A 20,451-nucleotide genomic window follows, 5' to 3' on the forward strand; every position below is an offset into this window, starting at 1 on the left:
CAACCATCCCAACTAATTGAAAGAAATTGTTGTTTGTTTTGTGTTTTTTTTCTTTTATCTGTGATAAACCCCAAAAACAAAAATGCTGACTAACATGTAGTTTTGGCAGATGGCGGGGTAAGTGCAGACTCCTCGGCAGAGCAGCTCGTAGTGTCTCAGGTTCCCCACCAACTCAAAGTTGAAGGCCTGTTCGAAGGTCCCCAGCGAGTCTGAGTAGAACCAGATCTTCAGGACCACCTCACTCTTTGCAGGTATAACCCAGCGGAATGACTTCAGGCTGCACGTCCACACACATACACACACACACACACACACACAGAGTTAGTAACTTAAACAGGGAAAGAAATGCAAAAAAAGACAACAAATATAGTGTATTTTTTTTCACGCTCGCCTCTGTTGACGTTTCAGCTCTAAGATTCCCAGGTGTTGTTCTTGTTCATTGCTGTCCATCTTGGTGGAGACGGGGAGCATACACCGGGTCGAGCCCTTTGGTTTAGCCTTGGCTGATGCTTGACGTTTGGCCCTCTGACACTCTCGACCCCGTTTATCCTTGTCCTTTGAAAGTAAACATCCCTTAAAAGAACAGTTACCATATACCTATAATATAATAGTATAATATACCTAAGTGGAACAGCAGCTGTCAGTGTCCCCCACAGGCTAAAAACTCTTGATTTCCTCTATGGGCTTTGGTGCAGAAGAGTGAGTCCCTGTTTTACAAACTACAAGTTTTGGTAAGTGATAAAAACATTCTTGTGACTGTCATCCTTACATGAAAGTTTCACCTGCTTTACCTAAAGCACGTGTATGTGAGTCCGTGTCCAATGCAGGAGCGGAACACACACTCACACAAACGCGCACACGTGTTGACCTGCTTAATATAAATGCAAACGCTCTGGTTTCAAACCACATGGTTAACAAACATGTAAATAAGTGACATTTTTAACCATTTTAGTCACTGTTCAGCAGGTACAGCTACAGTCCTGCTCTCTGGCTCCCCCTTTCTCTCTCAGTGGTACTGCAGCCTCACAGCAGCAGTCTGCTCTTCTCTCTGTTTCTTCTTCTCTACTTCATTTCTTCATTTTTGGAATTTTAAATAAAGTGGGAGCTCTTTTCTGTGTGTTTTTGCATCATGGTGAGACTCCGTAATTCTTTACTCAGGAGTTGTAATTTTGCACTGTTGTATTTAGTTCTCATTCAATATTTTCTAACATCTATACTCTGTGGGTGTAAATTAGGTGAGTCTTTTGTTCAGCGGCTAAAATCAGTTTTCCCGTGTCCCTGCTGCAGCACAGTTAAGTAAATGTCTGTAACTTAGTAGTTAATAAGAGCAAAGTACTGGTAAATCTCGTCGCTCTTGAAAACAACTCATTCTGAGCGTAAAACGACATCTACCTTTAAAGACAATACGTCCTCCAACAAGTCTTTCATCTCTTCACTGTGTTTGTCCAGCCCTGAAGGATCCAGGAGGGTGAAACAGTCACAGATGGGTTGATTGTTTGATTCCTGTCTGTCTTTGGGAAAAGGGAATATTGACAGGGTGACGGTGGGAGCGATGGTGGCTCCCAGCCCTAAATCGTCCAGAACCTATTGGGACATCAAGGAAGAAGAAAAAGGAGACGGTTTAAGGAAAATTGAGTCATAAAAAAACTATTAATGACAAAAAAAAAAAAAACTACCTCATCCAGTGAAGGCAGGGCAGTGCCTTTGAGCAGATTTTCGGCACATTGTGGACCATCTGTCTCTAATAAATTCAGCACAATGAGCGGGATGAAGTTCTTTGGCAACTTGGCTCTGCCATTAATTGCTTCGGATCGTGCTGTCATCTGACTTGGCATCGGAGACGCTGCCTTGGGATTGGCTTTCTTGCCTTTCTTGTCAACAAAGTTCTGTGTACACAGGATTATGAATGAGGAGATTGTTGGGATCGAGCTGTGGCAATAATGCTCAACATGTTTGTCTTAAGTATTATTATTAGTAGTAGCAGAAGTATTTTACAAAAAGTTTGGTGTAAGACATTTCATTGTTACTCTAAACACTGCAGTATCACTAAAATCAGGGTTCCCACACCTTGGTTGAGATCAAATTCAAGGACTTTTCAGGACCAATTCCCTCAAATTCAAGGACCAAATGTACTGACAGAGCTTAAAATGGGAGGGCAACTTGAAAGAGTCACTTCGCCCATGGCTTCTCCCAAGTGTTTGTCCTTGGGATCTTGGTCAAATCAGTCTTTTTAATTGTTTTTGGTGAGACAGAGATCTTGGAATTTTCATTTCCCAGGCATCACGTCGTCACGCTCTCTCTCTTGCTTTAACGTGACTCGCTCATTGTTCTGCATGGAATCTCACGTCAAATGGTGGAGAGAACAGCAGGTGGCGTCGTAACAGACAAGGGAGATGTTGACCTAAATATCAACTTAACGTCTTTCTTGCACAAAATTCAAGCACTTGCAATGACCCGTGTCTATTTAGGGCGATTTTCAAAACCCAACCAACATTCCTGGTGTACTTAGGTGTGCAAACTGACCCGTTTGTCAACTACCACCTCCTCTGGCACAGGCGGAGTTTCTTCTTGGGGGACAGGAAGCAGGAGCAGTGCATGGGTCCGGTCCCAGTGTTGCAGAATGTGCTCCACCTGCATCTTACTCAGCTTATATGCACTGAACAGGGACAGCAGCTCATTCACGAGAGCCTGGACACAGAAGCAAAGGTGATGACAGAAGACAAAACATGTATGTTTTCAAGTTGTTACTTTTAAAAAAAACATAAACTTAAATCAAACTTAAAGCAATTTTCTGCCTGAAGATGAAATAGAGAATGTATATGGAAATACTTGACTTTATAGTTTTGTGTGTTGAAACAAGTTGCTATTTTCAAAACGTGACATGGGGTGCAACATCTGTTTATTTATTTTATTACTACTGAACAACACTGACAAGGCCATTAAGAGCTTTAAAAACAAACATTAAAAGTTTAAAATCAATTCTAACATTGAGTATACACCAGTGGAGAGAAAAGAGGATGGTTGTGTTGGTTAGAAGACGGTGCAGTGTATTTCTACTCACCTCTTCTTTCTCCTGTGCGTCTGGGTGATGAGAAGAGTCTGCCGGTGGTGCTGGCGGTGGGTGGTCTTGTTGGTATTTCATGACAGCGGGCATTCGTAATAACATATTCGTAATGTCTGTTCTCTTTTGTGACTCGTCATCCGCTCGTGCATGAGACCCTGTAGTGACAACAAAGAGGATATATAAAAAAAAAGAATAGAAGAATCAGATTATTATATTACGAGACATTGTATGCTGTATATTATTAAAACTGTTCCAGTGCCAGTGCATTCCAAATAATTTTGCTTTTATTTCCCCATTATCTCCTTTTGGCAGAGGCTCTGAGTTCAACACACACTTTTCCACAGGTTTCATAAATATTGCGTGTGTGTGAGCGTGTGTACCTGGTATTCCTTATGTTGTGGGGACCTAAATCTGTTTACACATTCACATTATGAGGACTATCCAAAAAAATCAAGTCCCCATAGAGTAAACTATTCCATTTTAAGGTGAAGACATGTTTTAAAGTTAAGCTGAAGTCAATGTAATGTCCTCTGATGTCACGAAAACCAGTGAGTGTGTGTGTGTGTGTGTGTTTGTGTGCTGGTAGACTGTTTACCTTGAGGTTTCTGTGGTTTGTCCTGTACCATGGTACAAGCATAGGAGTCAGACAAGCTGACCATGTCTTCCTTTCTTCTTCTTTGGTGTTTTGCAGCTGTGCCGTCCTTCTGCTCTTTTCCCTTCTCCTCTTCCATGTCGGGGACGTTGCTGTCGGACAAACTGACCCCTTCTCGCTTCCTTTCAGTTTGGTTGTCCTCTGAAGTTGGCGTTGACGATGCACAGCTGTCTTCTTCCTCTTCTCTTTCCTTCGGCGTTTCCTCTATCACGGCAGCAGCAGGGACGTGAGAGTTCACCGGTTCCCCTTTTTTTGAAGTGTGGGTTTTCTCCATCACGGTCGGCATCTCTCCATTACAGCCGGCTTCTTCTTTCTCCTTTATTTCCTTCCGTTTCTCCTCGATCAAGTTGGCAGTGTAGGAGTCATACAAGTTGACCGCGTAGATGTATTTGCGGTTCTTGAGGGCCTTGAGGACAAGTTGCAGTGTGCTCGCCACCGACTCGGTGAACACAGACTTCAGACCTTCGATCACGACGCCACGGTGACAGTCGTTTTCCTGTTGTCACAATAACAAAGAAAAGAGAGCACAAACCCATAATAAAGATAATTCTTAAACACATGTTTGTTTGTTTACTTATTATTCATTTTATCATGTACTGTTTAACATGCATTATCGACTATGTCAACATGGTAAGTATTGAATCTTTTTTTTTAAACAACAGGCTGTCAGGGCTTTCTTCCCACATTGTCCTTTTGATACACTGCAATTAAAGCACACAAACGCTGCTATTGCACGACAATGCCTATATTATTGGTATTGTGGACCATGTATCACGTATTGTATCGTGATGAACTCACATTGCCATCCACACTAGTACTAGAATTAGAATGTTGGTGTAGAAAAAAAGGCATTACACTGCCAAAAAAACTTTGTGAGTAACTACCAAATTAGTCTGTGGTCTCTAGGACCCTGCGGTTGATGACCTGGTCTCTCCGGCCCCTCTAACCCCACCTTATACACACACAATGCTTTCTGTAGATGTGTTTCTACAGTACTTTGCTAAGTTATCTGTTGTATATCTGTAATGTAGTGTGACTTGTCCAGACTCCATCCAGGAAAATGAATTGGAGCTGCATGAAACAGGAAACAGCAGCAGCAGCAAGAATTTTAAATACTGCACAATCGTGTTCACGCCAAGCCAAAATTGTAACAGTGATTAAAATAAGATTGTCCTAGTCCTACTGAACATTCAATGTTTATTTTTAGCAGCAGAATTCACTTCTGAAACGTTTCACGGTGTTTTCAAGTCGTAGCGTTGTTGTACAAAGTGGTCTTGCTTTAGTGCTTCTTCTGCCTCACCTGCTCAGTCGTGACATAAAAAGTCTGTTGTGACAGACACGAAAACACACAATAAACGCAACTGCTGTCAACTTTCTGACACAGAAAAATAGTGTGCGTTTTTACCTGAAATCTTTCCGCCAGGATATCAACCAGTAGCTGGTCAGGTAACAGTCGGCATAGTGTGGTCACAGTTCCTCCCTGAAGCAGAGTAAAGTCTTAATCATAATTATATACAACCACCTAAATTATATACAACTACCAAAATTAAATAAAAAAAACATATAAAACAATTATTGACAATACAGGACTCGAGGAAATTACCAGGCAAAGGTCCATGTACGGCTTTTCGGCCTCACGTGCAGCTGAAGAGACCCGCAGAGAGCTTGATCTGCGAGCTGAATGTCGGGCTTCAGCGTTTACTGAAGATGCATGTTTTGCAAGACCTTCAATGGAAGCAAGTAGATGTTTTCATTTGGACCTTCATGTTTGCATTACTTGCCTTAGCCTATACACCATTGACACATTAAAATCATGACTTAAAGGTAGGGTGGGAGATCATTTTTTTGGCAAAAGCTACTGCCAAGAAAACGGCTTATGCAGAGCGATCCAAGACGAGAGTGAATATCGGTGCAGCGGTTGAACAGTGGCGACAACTGAAAGCTCAGAAAGGGCTGCAAAGTGATGCCATGGTGGTGCTGTTTCTACTGGACCGGTAGCTTTAACTTTTTTATTTAGTATTTGTTGTTTTTCATCATCACGTTGTCAATAGAAGTGTCCAAAAAATGATTAGGCGCAGTGCTCGTGAATCTGTGTTCGCTGCACGTTCCTAGCTTCGGAGGGAAGTCTGAAGAAACGGGGGCTTGGACTTTTGAATTCAAAATGGAATTCAAAAGTCTCGTTTACTTTCAATTAGTCACGCTTGGGACTCAAAATGCTTGTATTGTGCATTATTTTAACTTTTAACTAATTATTTTATTTTAACATTATTTCAAATGTTTTATTATATTAACATGAACAACATTGCACTGTTGATTAGAATGTTACATAGCATGTTAACAGTCTAGTAAAGCATTATTCATCTGTCCACGCAAACACCATAACCTCTAAAACTCCCAGAACACAAAGAAGAACACAAAAGACTTGCGACAGTTACCCGCGTTCTTCCCATAAACACTAGCAGCAGAGTCGTAGAGCTGCCTTGCCTTGCGAGCGATAGGAGAAGTGCCATGTTTCAGCACATCTGTGACCACACCATCAACACTCAGACACGCCCCTCCGTAGTATTGAGCCACAGCAATCGCTGTGTATGACCCATCTGGGGAACAAGACGGAGAAATAATAAGACATTCAGGCATTTTCACATGCACGCACACTCACCATAAACTCACAATAGTAATTCATAATCACTGTTGTTGTACCTGTCAGTGGAGCACCATAGACAATGACAGCAATTCCTTTGCCAATGGCTGAAGACAGACCTGGTCCCCTCCTGCTTATCTCTGCAGAGATCTCTGAAATGCATTTAAGAGGAAAAATTAAGCTTGTACACAGGAGAGTGTGTAGGTCAGCGATTCTCCAAGTGTGAACTGCATTATTAAATATAAATACGTTTTGCAATTCTGTTTAAAATTGCTGTTATAAGGCCTGATACAAAGCCACGGCATTTAAATTATGTGTTATTTTTGTCTTTTATATAGCAGGCAATATACCTGTGACATGTTATGTGTAAGAATCCAGTGTCAGCAGCTCAGCATACAGGCCTAACTAGGGGTGAAACAATTATTCGATTCATTTTGATAATAAATGAATCGGCAACTATTTTGATAATCAATTTATTGGTTTTTAGGGTTTTTTCTTTATTAAAACATGATTTCTGATCGTTTTAGCTTCTTAAATGTGAATATTTTCTTTGCTCCATAGAACAAAGAAATCATTCAAACTGAATAATTGTTTGTGGACAAAACAAAACATTTGAGAGAATCATCATTTCCAGGTTTGACAAACACTGATCAATACTTTTCTACATTTTCTGACATTTTCTGAACCAAACGATTACTCGATTAATCTGTAATAACCACATGCATGTGAAAGATATGCAAATTCAGAATAAAGTGAAGTGGGCTGATTTATTAATCATCCCATGTGCCATGGTCCTGACTTTCCTCGGCACGGGTTTGGTTTTACATTACTGTATAGTACCAGGTACAATCGCTGATGGAAAAGCAAAAAAAACGTGCCGTGCCGAGGTGAGTCGAGTTGTGCCGGGACCGTGCAGTGGAAAAGCGGCAATAGTCACGTGAAAACAATAATATATTTATGGGAATTATTGATCCTAGTCTTGTGTGTGGATGAGAGTCATGATCAAGGGGTTGGATGTTGTAGGTTTATGATTTTATTGTTAGTAAATGATGACATGAGTGTCGATGAGCGCCTGAAACTACCGCTGTCTTTCAGCTGGGAGCAATACTTCTTGTAGTAGTCAATGACTTCTTTGGGGAGACCTTCTCCTGGGACCCTGGGGGGCAGCAGCAGTAGGTTGTTGTCATCATAACCAGGTATCACACGCATGATCTGTACAGGATGATGTGAGAGAGGAGGAGGGAAAAGACCCAAGATACAGTGGAGAAATGTAAATACCAGAAAATTCAATGTTCTCTTTCAAACCTCCCTCGGTATCTGACAGACGTAGTGTCATTGGAGCTTCCATGATCGGTCACGCAGAGGGCGTTTCCCATAGTGAGATACCTCACTCGGTTATCAGAGAACCGGGGTTACGTGAGTAACCTAACGTTTTTGTGTACAGTACAAAGATAAGAAAACAGGAAGACTGGGACTACTGTTACTTCTTTAGAGCAGCTCCTGCTTTGTTCGGCTCCATGAGTAAACGGGGGAATTTTACATTCCCTAACCAAAAATATTCAGAATAAATCACATGCATTCATACTTAGACTATTCTATGGATAAGTGAGTGCAAGGAACGTCTGTTTGTCTGTTAATTGCATAACTGTCCAATGGGTTCACTTCAGAGGCTTCGAACTTGGTAGGTGATGTACTAGGAGCCCCAGTGTGTGCAGTGTTGACATTGACAGTGTAAGAATTGCAAAGATATCCCAAAACGTGACAGATATACTGCTAAAAGAGAAATGCCCTTGTTTGCAGTAACTGGCTTCAGGTCTTCTCTACTCAACACGATACCAAATATGTAAATTATTTAGAGAAAAATAGCAGGTATGTTTTACAGTGTGATTGACAGCACATGACCTGCCAGTTCTCCTGCTCTCAGAACAACCCTTCTAATCAAAAGGGCTCTTTAACAATCCTAAATGGTAGTGGCCAAACTTGAAATTGCCAGTTGAAAAACCAATTGGTGACATCACAGACACAATTGTGATATCAGGTGTAAACACAGAACTGCAGGAATAAAACAGATTTTACGTCTTCTTTGTGTTGCTTACCTTTTCCTCCTGGAGATACTGCATGTCAAAGTCCAGGGAGTAGAACTCGATGGGAAAAGAGTAGCGGTTTTTGACGATGACCTCAGCTTCAGCGTCATGGCTGGCAGGCAGGCAAGGTCTCAGCTCCAGCACCGACGGGTAGAACTCAAGTTGTGGGTCCTCACCTTGACCTTGCGCAGTGATGGACAACTTCTTGCTGCTCTCTTCCACATGGACCACCAGCTGCCTGTTGTAAGAAAGCTGCAGCGACGCACGCACACACAGTAGGTCACTGACATTAACTTTGTAAAAACACAGAGTCTTTTCACAATTTCATAAAAAGCAATAACTTCCAGAAGCAAATTTTACCACTCAAAAAAAACCTGGTTGTTTTACAGTTTGATGGAATAAATGCTTTTTGCATACACACAAACGCTCCCTCAGTCATGTCTGATAGTTTTGCCTGACATAGCCTGTTTCTAGATGTATGTGCACACACAAAAAGTTTTAATGGCCTGCAGCTTTGAGTAAAGTAAATTTGTTTATTTGTACAGCATCTCTTACAGATACTATATAAAATAAAAGTGGATAACATTACACAAACATTTCTGTAACACCTTTAATTGTTTAAAATAGATAAAGAGATATACTATATGTTTGACAAAGGAATAACAACTGACTTTTTTTTTCCAAAAACATCTTCAGTGACAAATCTATGGGTCCTGACTCAGCTTGACTCTGTGTTTTCCTGTACCACTATCTAAAGTCTCAGTTTAAATCCTCACCTCTTCAGTCGGGCTGAACCTTATCTGGACATTAACTCGTTCACCAGGTGCCAAAGTGCCGGAGGAGGGATTCATCACAAACACGGCTGGAAGTGGTTCCTGTCCCTGCAGGATCTTCTTCCGCAGGTACGAAGGCAGGAATTTATTTACCTGCAGGAAAAACAAGAGCAGAAGTCAGTGTGACACTCTCACACTGTGTATTAAGTATGTGTCATGCTATTGTTACATGGAAATCATAGTAGTACCTTTTGTAAAGGCTTCACGTCCTCGGCGATGCTCCAGAGACAGTGCACGGGCTCGTGATTCAGCAGCTGTATCGTCCTTATCTGATGGGCCACGGATAATAAAACATAAGATTTAGCTTTTTCCACAAATCTCATGTCTGTTTGACCACAGCAGAATGTTTTTTTTAGTATTACTAAAAACAAAAAAACAGCCCTGCTTAAAACAAGCTAAATATTCTTAATTTCATTAAAAGTTTCTTTGTTTTGCCAATCTAGAGTCAATTTAAGACTGTAATGTGAGGGCAAACAATTTGTCCAAACAAAAATTTGACAAATTTATTTTATCACAAGCAAATAAATGATGTCATGTAAGAAATGTTCACTTAAAAATGAGTCTTCCTTTACTTGATGAAGCCGACATTAAGAATGTATACCGTCTGGAAAGAAATGGAGGAACTCCAGCTAAGTCTGCCCCTCCCTACATACCTGTATTCAGCAAGCACTAAAATCCTTAAAAAGACTACAAAAAATCCTATTGTGAAAAACATGATTGTAGTGTGGCATCAAGTTAAAAAATATCTTAAAGAAACGTCCTCTCTCTCTGTCTTCAGCCCAATATGGAGGAATGACTCCTTCCCACCAGGAAAAGCAGACGGGGGATTTAAATCTTGGGTCATGAAGGGGCTGGGGAAAATAGGAGATCTGTACAATGTGCAAAAGGTGCTGATGTCATTTGAAGAAATAGTTGATAAATTTCATATACCCCGTAATCATTTTTTCAAATATCTACAGTTAAAAAATTTCATTAGAACACAACAAAATCAAACATTAGATATCCCTGAAATGTCTGTTATAGAGAAACTAATGAATACGAATTGTTTAGGGAGGGGTCTAATTTCCAAAATGTATAAATGTCTGGTGGATGGATGTACAGAAACATCTATGGGACGGCTGGGGGCATGGAGAGAGGATCTACAGGAAAACATCTTGGTGGTTGAGTGGGAAGAGGCATGTGCTAAAGCACAATCAAGAACTACTAACACCCGCCTAAAATTACTGCAATATAATTGGTTGATGCGATCGTATATAACTCCAGAAAAGCTAAATAAATATAATAGTGCTATTCCTGATATTTGTATCAAATGTGAGAGGGAAAAGGGGACATTTTTCCATTGTATTTGGCAATGTACAGACATACAAAAATTCTGGCAAGAAGTAAAACAATATATTCAAAATATTTTACATATTCAACTACCTTTAATCCCACAGCTGTTTATATTAGGTTTGTACCCAGAGAATTTGAAAATAAAAAAAAATAAACGATTATTTATAGATTTGAGTATATTAATTGCAAAAAGAATAATAGCTCTATCCTGGAAAAATACCAGAAGACCAGGAATCAGCAGGTGGTTTACTGAGCTATCTACCACTCTGCCCTTAGAGAAAATCACCTTCACACTAAAACAACAAGAGCATCATTTCCATCACATCTGGGACCCTTTTATTTCTTATATATCACGAACAGATTTGCCACATGTGATGGAAGAACCTGGAGACGTGTGAACAGTGGCCCTCTGTAATATTCAATTATACAGTAATGTTTGTTGTTTTTTGTTGTTGTTTACTCCTATATAATGGACTATAACTATTTAGTTCCCCAACCAAAAATTGGAACAATTGGGATGGGATGGGGTGCGGTTGACATGTTTGTTCAATACATGTGATTGTATTTCTTTATGTTGTGAAAAACAATAAAAAGAATGTTGGCAAAAAAGAATGTATACCGTAGATCATTTCTTACATTTGCCCACACACCTGACAGTGAGTTTTACTTCTGTATTTAACACAAACCTAACACACAAACCAGCAGCAGGATTTTTATGCAAACCATTGTCTTAACTTGTTACTTTACAATCTTAAAGTAAGTTGTAAAAGTTTTCTAAAAGAATTGGATTACTTTCCTAGTGCGAAACTTGCTTGCCAAATTCCCTTTTCCTTCTTAGGTATAAAATAGGAACAATTTCCCAGAAATTAGGCTTATTTTTCTTTGCTGAAAATCAATTTTTGCAGTGCAAGGGTTTGACCACATCATTAACCACAGCAGGCAGCTCACTGGTTTCTCGATAATGCTGCTCATTAATGAGCGTTGCACGTTCTCAGCAGTATTAAGCAGTGGACAGAATTAGTGTGTTCATCTACTTTAAACAAGTATTATGAAATAGACACACATTTGTCTGTCCAATTTTAGGGAAAAGTGATTTAATTAATAAAAACACGAACATTCTTTTCTCATACTATCACAAATGACGTGTTTCCACTAGTGCGACTCGACTCACTTCGGCACGGCACGGTTAAGTTGCATTTCCACAAGCATAGTACCTGGTACCTGGTACTTTTTTAGTACCTGCTCCGGCGAGCCAATAATATGCGTGACGTTGCCAGACCGCCGGCCACTGATTGTCGCCACTGTGAGTGCCGTCACAGGAAGAGACGTCCGACACAAGACTCAAGCCAAACAATGCCAAACTGTAGATCAGTTAAAAATACTTAACAATCCCTAAAAATGTGGGTTAATCTCCAACAATTACCAGGGAAATGTCTAAAATCAATATTTAACAGGAGTCTGGTGCTCTGTGCTCCGGTCATGGAGGAAGTACTGAACAAATACTTTTGTTTTAACTGATTTTAACTGATTTAACTGATTAACTGTAGTGGAAAACCAACTTAAACCGCGACGTGCCAAGGCGAGCTGGGACCATAGGTGCAAAATATGTAGGGCTACAAAATAATATATCCCATACAGTCATTTCATTGTTACTTTGTGTTACCTGACACATGCCACACTGTATAGGGTCAAACTGCAGTGTATCCGTGGAAATGGTGACGGCCGGCATGGTCACAACTGCACACAGCCGCAGATGAACCGTTGGGCCACCCGTAACCTGGGAAACCAAGAAGATAAACATCCCAATAACACATGATTTCAAATAGAAATAATGACGACAGCATTTATGCACATATGCAGTATAAGCATATGTTTCCCGTACCAGTATTGGCATGACAACACATGTTTTCCCCGTGGGCAGGTTGGCTCTTTGAGGATCAAATTCCACTGTGAAAGTCACGGCTTCGCCACAAGGCAGGTTCTTCGCTCGTTCAAATTCAGCACTGAAACCTTTGAAGGAACAACAACAACACCATCACAACTCATTGTTTTACATGAGGTAGAACATCCGTCCTCTACTGGGGACCCAGCACCTGGGGGACCAACTCCAGTGGTCCCTGACCCTAACACATGATTTGATGGTAGGATGGAGGAAGAAAACCCTCACGGACAAGGAGAGAACAAGCAAACTCAACACAGAAAGAACATGAGACGGACAGGGGGTTCAAACCCAGAGCCTTCTTGCTGTGAGGCAACAGTCCTAGCCACTGTTCTTGTATATGAAAAAGATGTTTTTTATAGTGTAGAATACTAACAAGAAGAAGATAATACAAGATAATACAATAATAAGTGTAAATGTACAAATTATACTAAAGATCTATAAACTGGTATCTCCAGCATACAGTAACTGTAACATGATTTTCTACAGGCCTCATTGCACATGTTCTTTGTAGTAACTGCAGCGTGAGTTGGCATTTAACACAAAAACAGAGACAAAATAATTGAAAAAGACCTGAATAAAAGAATTGTAATGTTACCTGTGTCTGTGAGAGGTTTTAAATTGGCATGGAAGGACACAGGAATTAACCCAGCGTTGGTGACAGTGACAGTGTGACTGTGCACCCTGCCAAGAATGACATATCCAAAATCCAGCATGTACTCTGGGAGCACGAACCTGCGAGGGGAGCAGAATAATGGGGTGTGGAGAGACAGATTATGACGTCACTAACAACCTAACATAATATATTTCAAGTCATAAGATGTGGGTGAGCATGTGAAGAGTGTTTTGCCTTGAAAATCAACCTGACTGTTATGATACAGGCTCTTTCCACAATATGCAGATTTAACACTATTGTTGTGGAGACATTTTGACATTTTTGTGCTGACATTCTGAGCTTTTTTGGAGGTTCAGACTTTGTTTTAGAGTACGAGGGGTGTGAAATAAGCTAATGATAATGGCCCTGACAAAATAAAAGGTTTTCTTTCCATGGAAAACAAAACCTAACTTTCCCTCAAAGGCAGCATGGAAAATAATTGAATTTAAGCTTCTGTAGCTACAGTTTGAAACTTTCTTGCACAATATAAAGCTGGGAACGGCGGAGCCACATCTTGGCAATGTTGTACACAATATTTTGCACAAACTAACAACCTGACCCACGGATAAAAGTTGAACTGTATATGTATGTGTACGACTTAATGTGAAACAAATAAGACATGTGGTATGACAACGATTGTCCTCACAATTAGAGAAGGGCAAATGAGTGTATGTGTGTGAGTGTGTTAGTACATACTTGCCAAGTCTGTACCACTTCTTGTAGGAACCCTCTTCATCTCTGAGCTTTACCAAACTGCCGGTCATAGCAAGAGCATTATCTCTGACCAGCGCTCTATCAATCTCCATGTGAAGCAGCTCCTCGTACTAGAAGCAGCGAGCCATAAAGTCAAGGGAGAGGGAGACAGAAGTAAGGGTAAATAAACATTAAAAAGATATGCTGTAGAGTAGTTACATAAGTAGTAAATGCAAAGTAGTTTGTGAAGAAGAACGTTTTGTTATTTGCAGATTTATGACGATAGATTAGTCACATCGGACATCTGTAGCTTTCATAACCAACAAAAACAACAAAAACACCACTGTGGATATTTAAAATCATTGTCCTCAGTAGTGAAATAGCTACTGCTGATTTATTAAATTATCATTTTAAAGTGGTCACGCTTTAATTAATGCAATCATATGGGTCCTCTGATAGCACGCCTTTTTTTTTCTTCAAAACATCTACATATCTTTAATCTATATGGAGATAAATGCTTATTGACTCATATTTGTCCATTTCCATCCATAATCACTGACTGTGAAGGTGCTGTCCTCTGTTGTCACTTTTCTACCATCTGCTGGGTCCTTGATTCCTTTCGCCTTCAGTGTCGCTCTGGCCTGTTCCACCACCTCAGTGAAATTCTCCTCTGTTTAAAGGGAACACACACATACACACACAAATATTCATCTATCTATCTATATCTATATATATATATATATAGATATATATATATATATATATATATATATGTGTATATATACTGTATATATATATATATACATATATACATATATATATATATGTATATATAAATGTATTGTGTACTGTACTGTATATCTATTGAGTTTATGTCTCAATATTTGTCAACACTGGATCAGTGAGTATTGGTTAAACCTGTCCATTAACGACAAGATTTGTGCTCCATGCTTTGGAGAGCAAAACAAGTCGGGCATTAGCCACAGAGCCCCGAGGCTAAATTCAATTCAAGGGGAGCAGCTCTGCTCTGTGGCCGACTGTGTTCTGACAAGTTCCTTTATACCAATCGATAAACTATTACAGCGTGCGGCGAGCACCTTCTGTTTACAGCTATTGTTGCAACTAGCCCATTCTACTACATGGAGATCAATGTACTCACATTGTGCACATTGTTTTACGCCGCACGCCATAATATTGACATTTGGGCAAAACAGAGAGAATTACAAACAATGCTTTATAAAATTCCACAGTACATGCATTTCTTAAAATAATTGTTGTGATTGACAAAGACGATTAAAGAGACAGAGTAAAATGCATTTTGATTAACAATCAAAAGGACATGAGCCTATTTAAACAAGCAGTGAGTAAGAAGTGACACCAAATATCACTGTATTTGGTCAGAGGAGTCAAATAACAGTAAAATCTCAACGGTGAGCTGAAAAAAAATACACATTATCAGTACATTATCAGTGAGGTTTAAATGATGGATTAAATGGAACATGATGTGTACATGATCTCACTCTGGATCCTTCTATTCATGTACTTAATTTCTGATCTGTTTGCATACTTAATATATTTATAAGATCACATTTTGAAGAGATAATGTAAAAAAATGGGGGGGGGGGGGTAATGTTTTGAAGTTTTCACTTCTTTCCTACTCCTTTTAGACACAGAACACTGAAGTCATTAGTAGTAGTTTCTCTGTTATTTGGTTGTGATGTTGCAAATGTTAAACATTTCTTTATGTCACTTTTTGCCTTTCATTTATTCATGTATGTATCAAGTTATAACTTGTTTAACTTGATACAATTGTTGTATATCTGCTGCTGGTCTCTTTCTTCTGTCTCTACCTCACCTCCCTCTAGTCCTTTCTGTCCCCCATTTTTCCTTTCACCCCAACCTGTCTCGGCAGATGGCTGCACATCTTTGAGTCTGGTTCTGCCAGAGATTTCTTCCTGTTAAAATGGAGTTTTTTGCTCATTGTGTGAATTGTTGGGTTTCTCTACTCTCGATGATGTTGTCTATGTACAGTGCCTTGAGATAATGTATGTTGTAATCTGGCGCTATACAAATAAAAGTGAATTGAATTGAACTGATAATGTAGGAAACAGCGGACAATAGTTGGAACCATTCCCATGAATGTGACAAAGCATTTAAAGCTCCAGTCAGTGTGTAAAACATAGGGTGAAATTATCTTCAGAGGTTATAAACACAATAAACAACCACCTGTTAACAGAATGAGCATTATTTACACCAGGAGCTGAGTCATCACTACAGAGGCAGCCATTTTGGCTCACCATGTTTTTACAGTAGCCCACAATGGACACACTAAACATCCTTTGACTTTTGATGTCAACTGAAGCTGCATAGGTTCTCCAACACACTTTGGAAGAGAAAGGTGAGGGATATTCAACTTCAACTTCACCAATGTATGTTGCTAAATCTTACACACTCAACCTTAATAACACAAAGAAATGTGTAAATGATGTGACTGAGGTTGAACATTAACATTCTGATCTGTGAAATGCACAAAAGCCACTGAAGAAAACTGTGACATAAAAGTCTCAAACATTCATTCTTCTGGCTCGTGAGATACAATCATAATCCACGTGTTATGACATGCGTGTCTGTACGTACGCAGGTTCCGGGGCAGGTTCAGGATGATCCGGGGGAAGAATCCCTCTCCAGTCACAGTGATGTCCTGCGCAGGCAGGAAAGCCACCTGCACAGAAAGCCGCTTCTCAAAAACCTCCGGTGTGCCGGGGATGAAGAGGAGATGCAGGCGTTGCTCTGCACCGGCAGCGATGTAACCCTGACACACACACACACACACACACACACTGGTCAAAAACTGGTTTTAAAAAACAATATGAAAAACCCTGCATACATAATTAATGAATCAAATACCGATCTGGGGATGACCAAGGGTTCACCAAGTCTGATCTCAGGCACCTCCTCTTTCTCGGTGTGCGGCTGTTCATCCTCCTCTGTGGCCTTCCTCTGTTGCCGTGGCTCCACCACCACCACCTCCTCCTCGTCATCATCCAGGTGAATGATTTCAAAACTGAAGCCCACCCTGCCAGTGTTTCTTAGCGTCACCTCAGCTTCCCCCAAATGATCGAAAAGCTGAAAGTCAAAGCCGTAAAAACCAAAAGAGTCTTCAGCTGCTTTTTTAAAAGAATCCACACAATTAAAGCAATGCAAAGACAGAGGCAAGCTGTTTGGGAGCCACTGCCTGAAAGGCTCAATCCCTTCTGGTCCTAAAGGTTGTTTTTGGACACAACTAACAACAGAGATGTAAGAAGGGGCTTGTCCATGTAAAGCCCTAAAAGTAAGGACCAGGATTTTAAAATGTACTCTAAAATTAAGTGGAGTGAAGGTAAAACTGGTGTGATGTGATCTCTCTTGCGTGTGTTGGTTAAAAGCTGTGCGTTTACGGTCATGATGAAATACAGTCATAGTTGTTACTGTGACTGTGATTTGAGCTCAAATAAACTATTGTTAAGAGTAAGAGGCCGAGAGACAGAGTTTAAACTCTGGAAAAGTTGGGAATGAGAGAAAGAGAGAAAAGGAAAGAAGCTGAACAGACAGTAAGGTCGAAGAAAGGCTCTTGCTGAATTGCTCGTTTCAACCAAATCAAAAAATCAATATGTCCTTGTTTTGAATATCAATGATAACCGGTGTGGATGCCTTGCATCTCTAAAGAGAGGGGGGTGGAAGTGCCAAGGACCGACCGGGTGAAAAACTACACATGTGGTTAATGTGCGTACCTGCCGGCCAAAGTTAATGTGGGAGGAGTCGAGGCTGTAGCTGTTCACCGATGCTTCTCCTCTGAGTTTGACTTCATACGTCGGCCCCTCCTGTACGTGACACTGAGCCACCGCCTCCCTGCTGATGTTTTCGTGGCCGAAGAAAGAGAGCGTGACGTTCTGCTTCTCCCCGGGCTGCAGGAGACCGCTCATCGGCAGCACGTCAAACACCTACAGACACGACAAGAACTTCATTACAACTTCCATAAAACTTCCACAACGCGCTTATTTGCTCTTGTTATAAGTAAAATGTTGATTTATAGGGGTTAGAGTGCAGGACGACTTCCTGGATTCCCTGTGCAGGTGCAATCACTTTGATGTTTCGGAATAATTTTCCCAAAATATATTCATTTTAGAGCTTTTCTTAATATAATTCAACATCCACTAAAGTACAACTTATGTCCAGAGTACAGGAATTTTGTGTTGAGCCATAAAATGTACAGTATATGTTCTGGGATGGTGGGTGGACAAAAACATCACAATATCAATAATTATCTCTAGCAATTCAGCCAATAATCAGCCAATGCTGAGAGTGCTGCGTTCACCCTTAAATAACCTGGAAATCTTGTACACATTTACCCACCTCCTCCACGTGTGCCGGGGGTTGTTTCTTCTTCTCTCTCGGTGTGACGTGAGCGGGAGACCCCGGAGAAGGCGTCCGAGATGAAGGCACCCTGCCTTCCTTCTCATTATGTGGGGTTTTCCGCTTCTTCTTCTTGTCCATATCTGTTTCACTAGGATGCCAAATGAATAAATAGAAAACATCACTGACGTTAATCACTGACGGCAAAACATAATGATGCACTGTTAAAAACAAAAGGGGGGGCAAATGATCAATGAAAAGAGGCAATATAGTGGGGTTTTTTTCCCAATTTTCCAGAGATAAATTATAATAAATATTTGATCATTAGAGATACATGTCTCATTCCCAAAACAGCAGAGGAAGTTGGGATTGAAAAAAATAAATAAAACAGACAACAAGTTGACGTCAAAGTGACTGCCTTAAAAGAAAATAAAAGATCTGAAAAAATTAAATACAATTAAAAAAACGGGTCAAATTTAATCCAACTCTGTACATTTTAAAATGAAAAAGCAAACTATAGTTCACATATATGTATAATATAGTATAGTCTTTGCATATCACCTGTAAGAGAATGAATAGAAAATAGAAGATTAAATGCTTTAATAATCTGTAACTTTTATAAAATAAATCCTTCATTATTCCCACGATGGGGAAATGTAAAGTGTTACAGCAGCATAAAATAGTAAAGAGTAAAGAAAATACAAGAAAAAACAAAAGATGACAAAAGGTAACATAGACAATATAATAAATAAGATATTAAAGACAGTGAGATAATGAGAATGTAATGAAATGATATGAGAATATAAAGAGTAAAATATGTTCAGTAAAACATTGTAAATAAACTGAAATGAAGTGAAAAAACTGGATGAACTCCTGCTGCTGTTCTTGTTAAGTTATAAACCCACGGGTTTGTTTGTTTGTGCACGACACCACCATCGACCCAACCAGTTTACCCACTGTAAAGAAGCAACTCTGACTCATTTTCCTCCTCTTGTTTGTTCTCCCCTTTCTCTCTCTCTCTCTGCATGTGTCCCTGTGGGATCACTGTTGGGTGTATCCATCAAGTTAATTAAACTGTGTTCTATAATTAAAAGGCATTTTAATAGGCAAGTAGCAGGAAATGGGTCAGGATGGATTGCAGCAAAGTGCTGAATAAACACGGAAGCGAGCGAGAGTGAGATTTAGTGAGGATCCGTCTCCGAGCCGGACCGGTCAGGTTATATATTCAATCACTGAACACTGGCTACTTCACTGAGAGAGCGAGAGAAACATATGAGGCAACATTTAAGTGCATGTATCCATTTGTCATATAGTGCTCAATAGAACATTACAGTATTGTTGTGTCAGCATGTGAGTTTATTAGAGCAAATAAAACCAGCAGGGGGCACTGTTGTATGGTCCATCTACTGTATAACAAATGTCTTTCTTTTCTTTTCTTTTTTTTTGCTTATCTGAAGGCTGCTTGGCCTTGGAATCACAAATTAGTGGGTCTGGTAATGTGAGATGTGAGATGTGAGGGTGAGGAGACACCGTAGGTCATTGTACTTCAAACAGACGCCGCGCTGCGTCTTTGGTGCGTGCCAGTTTTTTCAGGGTCTGTTAAAATCATTTGGTGCCATGCGGGGAGAAAGAAAATAAATACATGTGGGAGGGAGGGGAAGTGAAAGGAAGAGTCTTAAAGCCAGTGGTGCGGACAGAAGGAACAGATGGTGAGACGGCGGATGATGACTCTGCAAGAGCTCAATCTACAACAGAAACAGATACTCTGACATTGTCATATCTGTCTCTCTGTCTTTCCTTCATGCGACTGCGACCGGTCTCCAGTGTTCACCCGTACACAACTTTTCTTCTTCTTCTGCGTTTTACGGCACTACATTTGCATTATTGCCTCCATTAACCTTTACCTGTCAATCACCTTAGTGCCTCCCCTTCTTCTGTGATGTTTTACAGCAGTTTGGAGACATAATGTTACACTAACTCCTCCTACGTCCTCTCTTTTCCTTCACACAAGTTAGTTCGTTAGTTAGGTTGTTAGTTAGGTTGTTATTTGTGTTCAGAGATTGACTTTGATCTTGTGCCTGGATCTCCCTTAAGCGTGAAATGCCTTTTATGTTGATGATGTCACACACAGAAATCTGAAGTTTGTGTTTTTCTGTTTATTTTTTT

At 40.2% G+C, this 20,451-nt stretch overlaps 1 protein-coding gene across 1 annotated transcript in view; it reads right to left on the reverse strand.

Annotated features, from left to right (window-relative positions):
• hydin (HYDIN axonemal central pair apparatus protein) overlaps positions 1 to 20,451 on the reverse strand; it is a 75,587-nt gene that overhangs the window by 17,832 nt on the left and 37,304 nt on the right. Inside the window, exons 25-48 of the mRNA XM_058646080.1 lie at positions 18,286 to 18,436; positions 17,664 to 17,873; positions 16,801 to 17,019; positions 16,531 to 16,705; positions 14,454 to 14,563; positions 13,897 to 14,024; positions 13,144 to 13,280; positions 12,489 to 12,616; positions 12,270 to 12,383; positions 9,463 to 9,543; positions 9,218 to 9,367; positions 8,454 to 8,693; positions 7,440 to 7,569; positions 6,417 to 6,509; positions 6,152 to 6,313; positions 5,320 to 5,441; positions 5,122 to 5,196; positions 3,660 to 4,212; positions 3,062 to 3,219; positions 2,524 to 2,688; positions 1,677 to 1,886; positions 1,393 to 1,584; positions 392 to 555; positions 95 to 277 (exon numbers count right to left, since the gene is read on the reverse strand). Coding sequence (XP_058502063.1) covers positions 95 to 277; positions 392 to 555; positions 1,393 to 1,584; positions 1,677 to 1,886; positions 2,524 to 2,688; positions 3,062 to 3,219; positions 3,660 to 4,212; positions 5,122 to 5,196; positions 5,320 to 5,441; positions 6,152 to 6,313; positions 6,417 to 6,509; positions 7,440 to 7,569; positions 8,454 to 8,693; positions 9,218 to 9,367; positions 9,463 to 9,543; positions 12,270 to 12,383; positions 12,489 to 12,616; positions 13,144 to 13,280; positions 13,897 to 14,024; positions 14,454 to 14,563; positions 16,531 to 16,705; positions 16,801 to 17,019; positions 17,664 to 17,873; positions 18,286 to 18,436 — 4,050 coding nt within the window. The remainder of the gene's footprint in view (positions 1 to 94; positions 278 to 391; positions 556 to 1,392; positions 1,585 to 1,676; positions 1,887 to 2,523; positions 2,689 to 3,061; positions 3,220 to 3,659; positions 4,213 to 5,121; positions 5,197 to 5,319; positions 5,442 to 6,151; positions 6,314 to 6,416; positions 6,510 to 7,439; positions 7,570 to 8,453; positions 8,694 to 9,217; positions 9,368 to 9,462; positions 9,544 to 12,269; positions 12,384 to 12,488; positions 12,617 to 13,143; positions 13,281 to 13,896; positions 14,025 to 14,453; positions 14,564 to 16,530; positions 16,706 to 16,800; positions 17,020 to 17,663; positions 17,874 to 18,285; positions 18,437 to 20,451) is intronic.

The sequence above is a fragment of the Solea solea genome, chromosome 12, assembly GCF_958295425.1.
Source record: "Solea solea chromosome 12, fSolSol10.1, whole genome shotgun sequence".
Lineage (NCBI taxonomy): Eukaryota > Metazoa > Chordata > Actinopteri > Pleuronectiformes > Soleidae > Solea > Solea solea.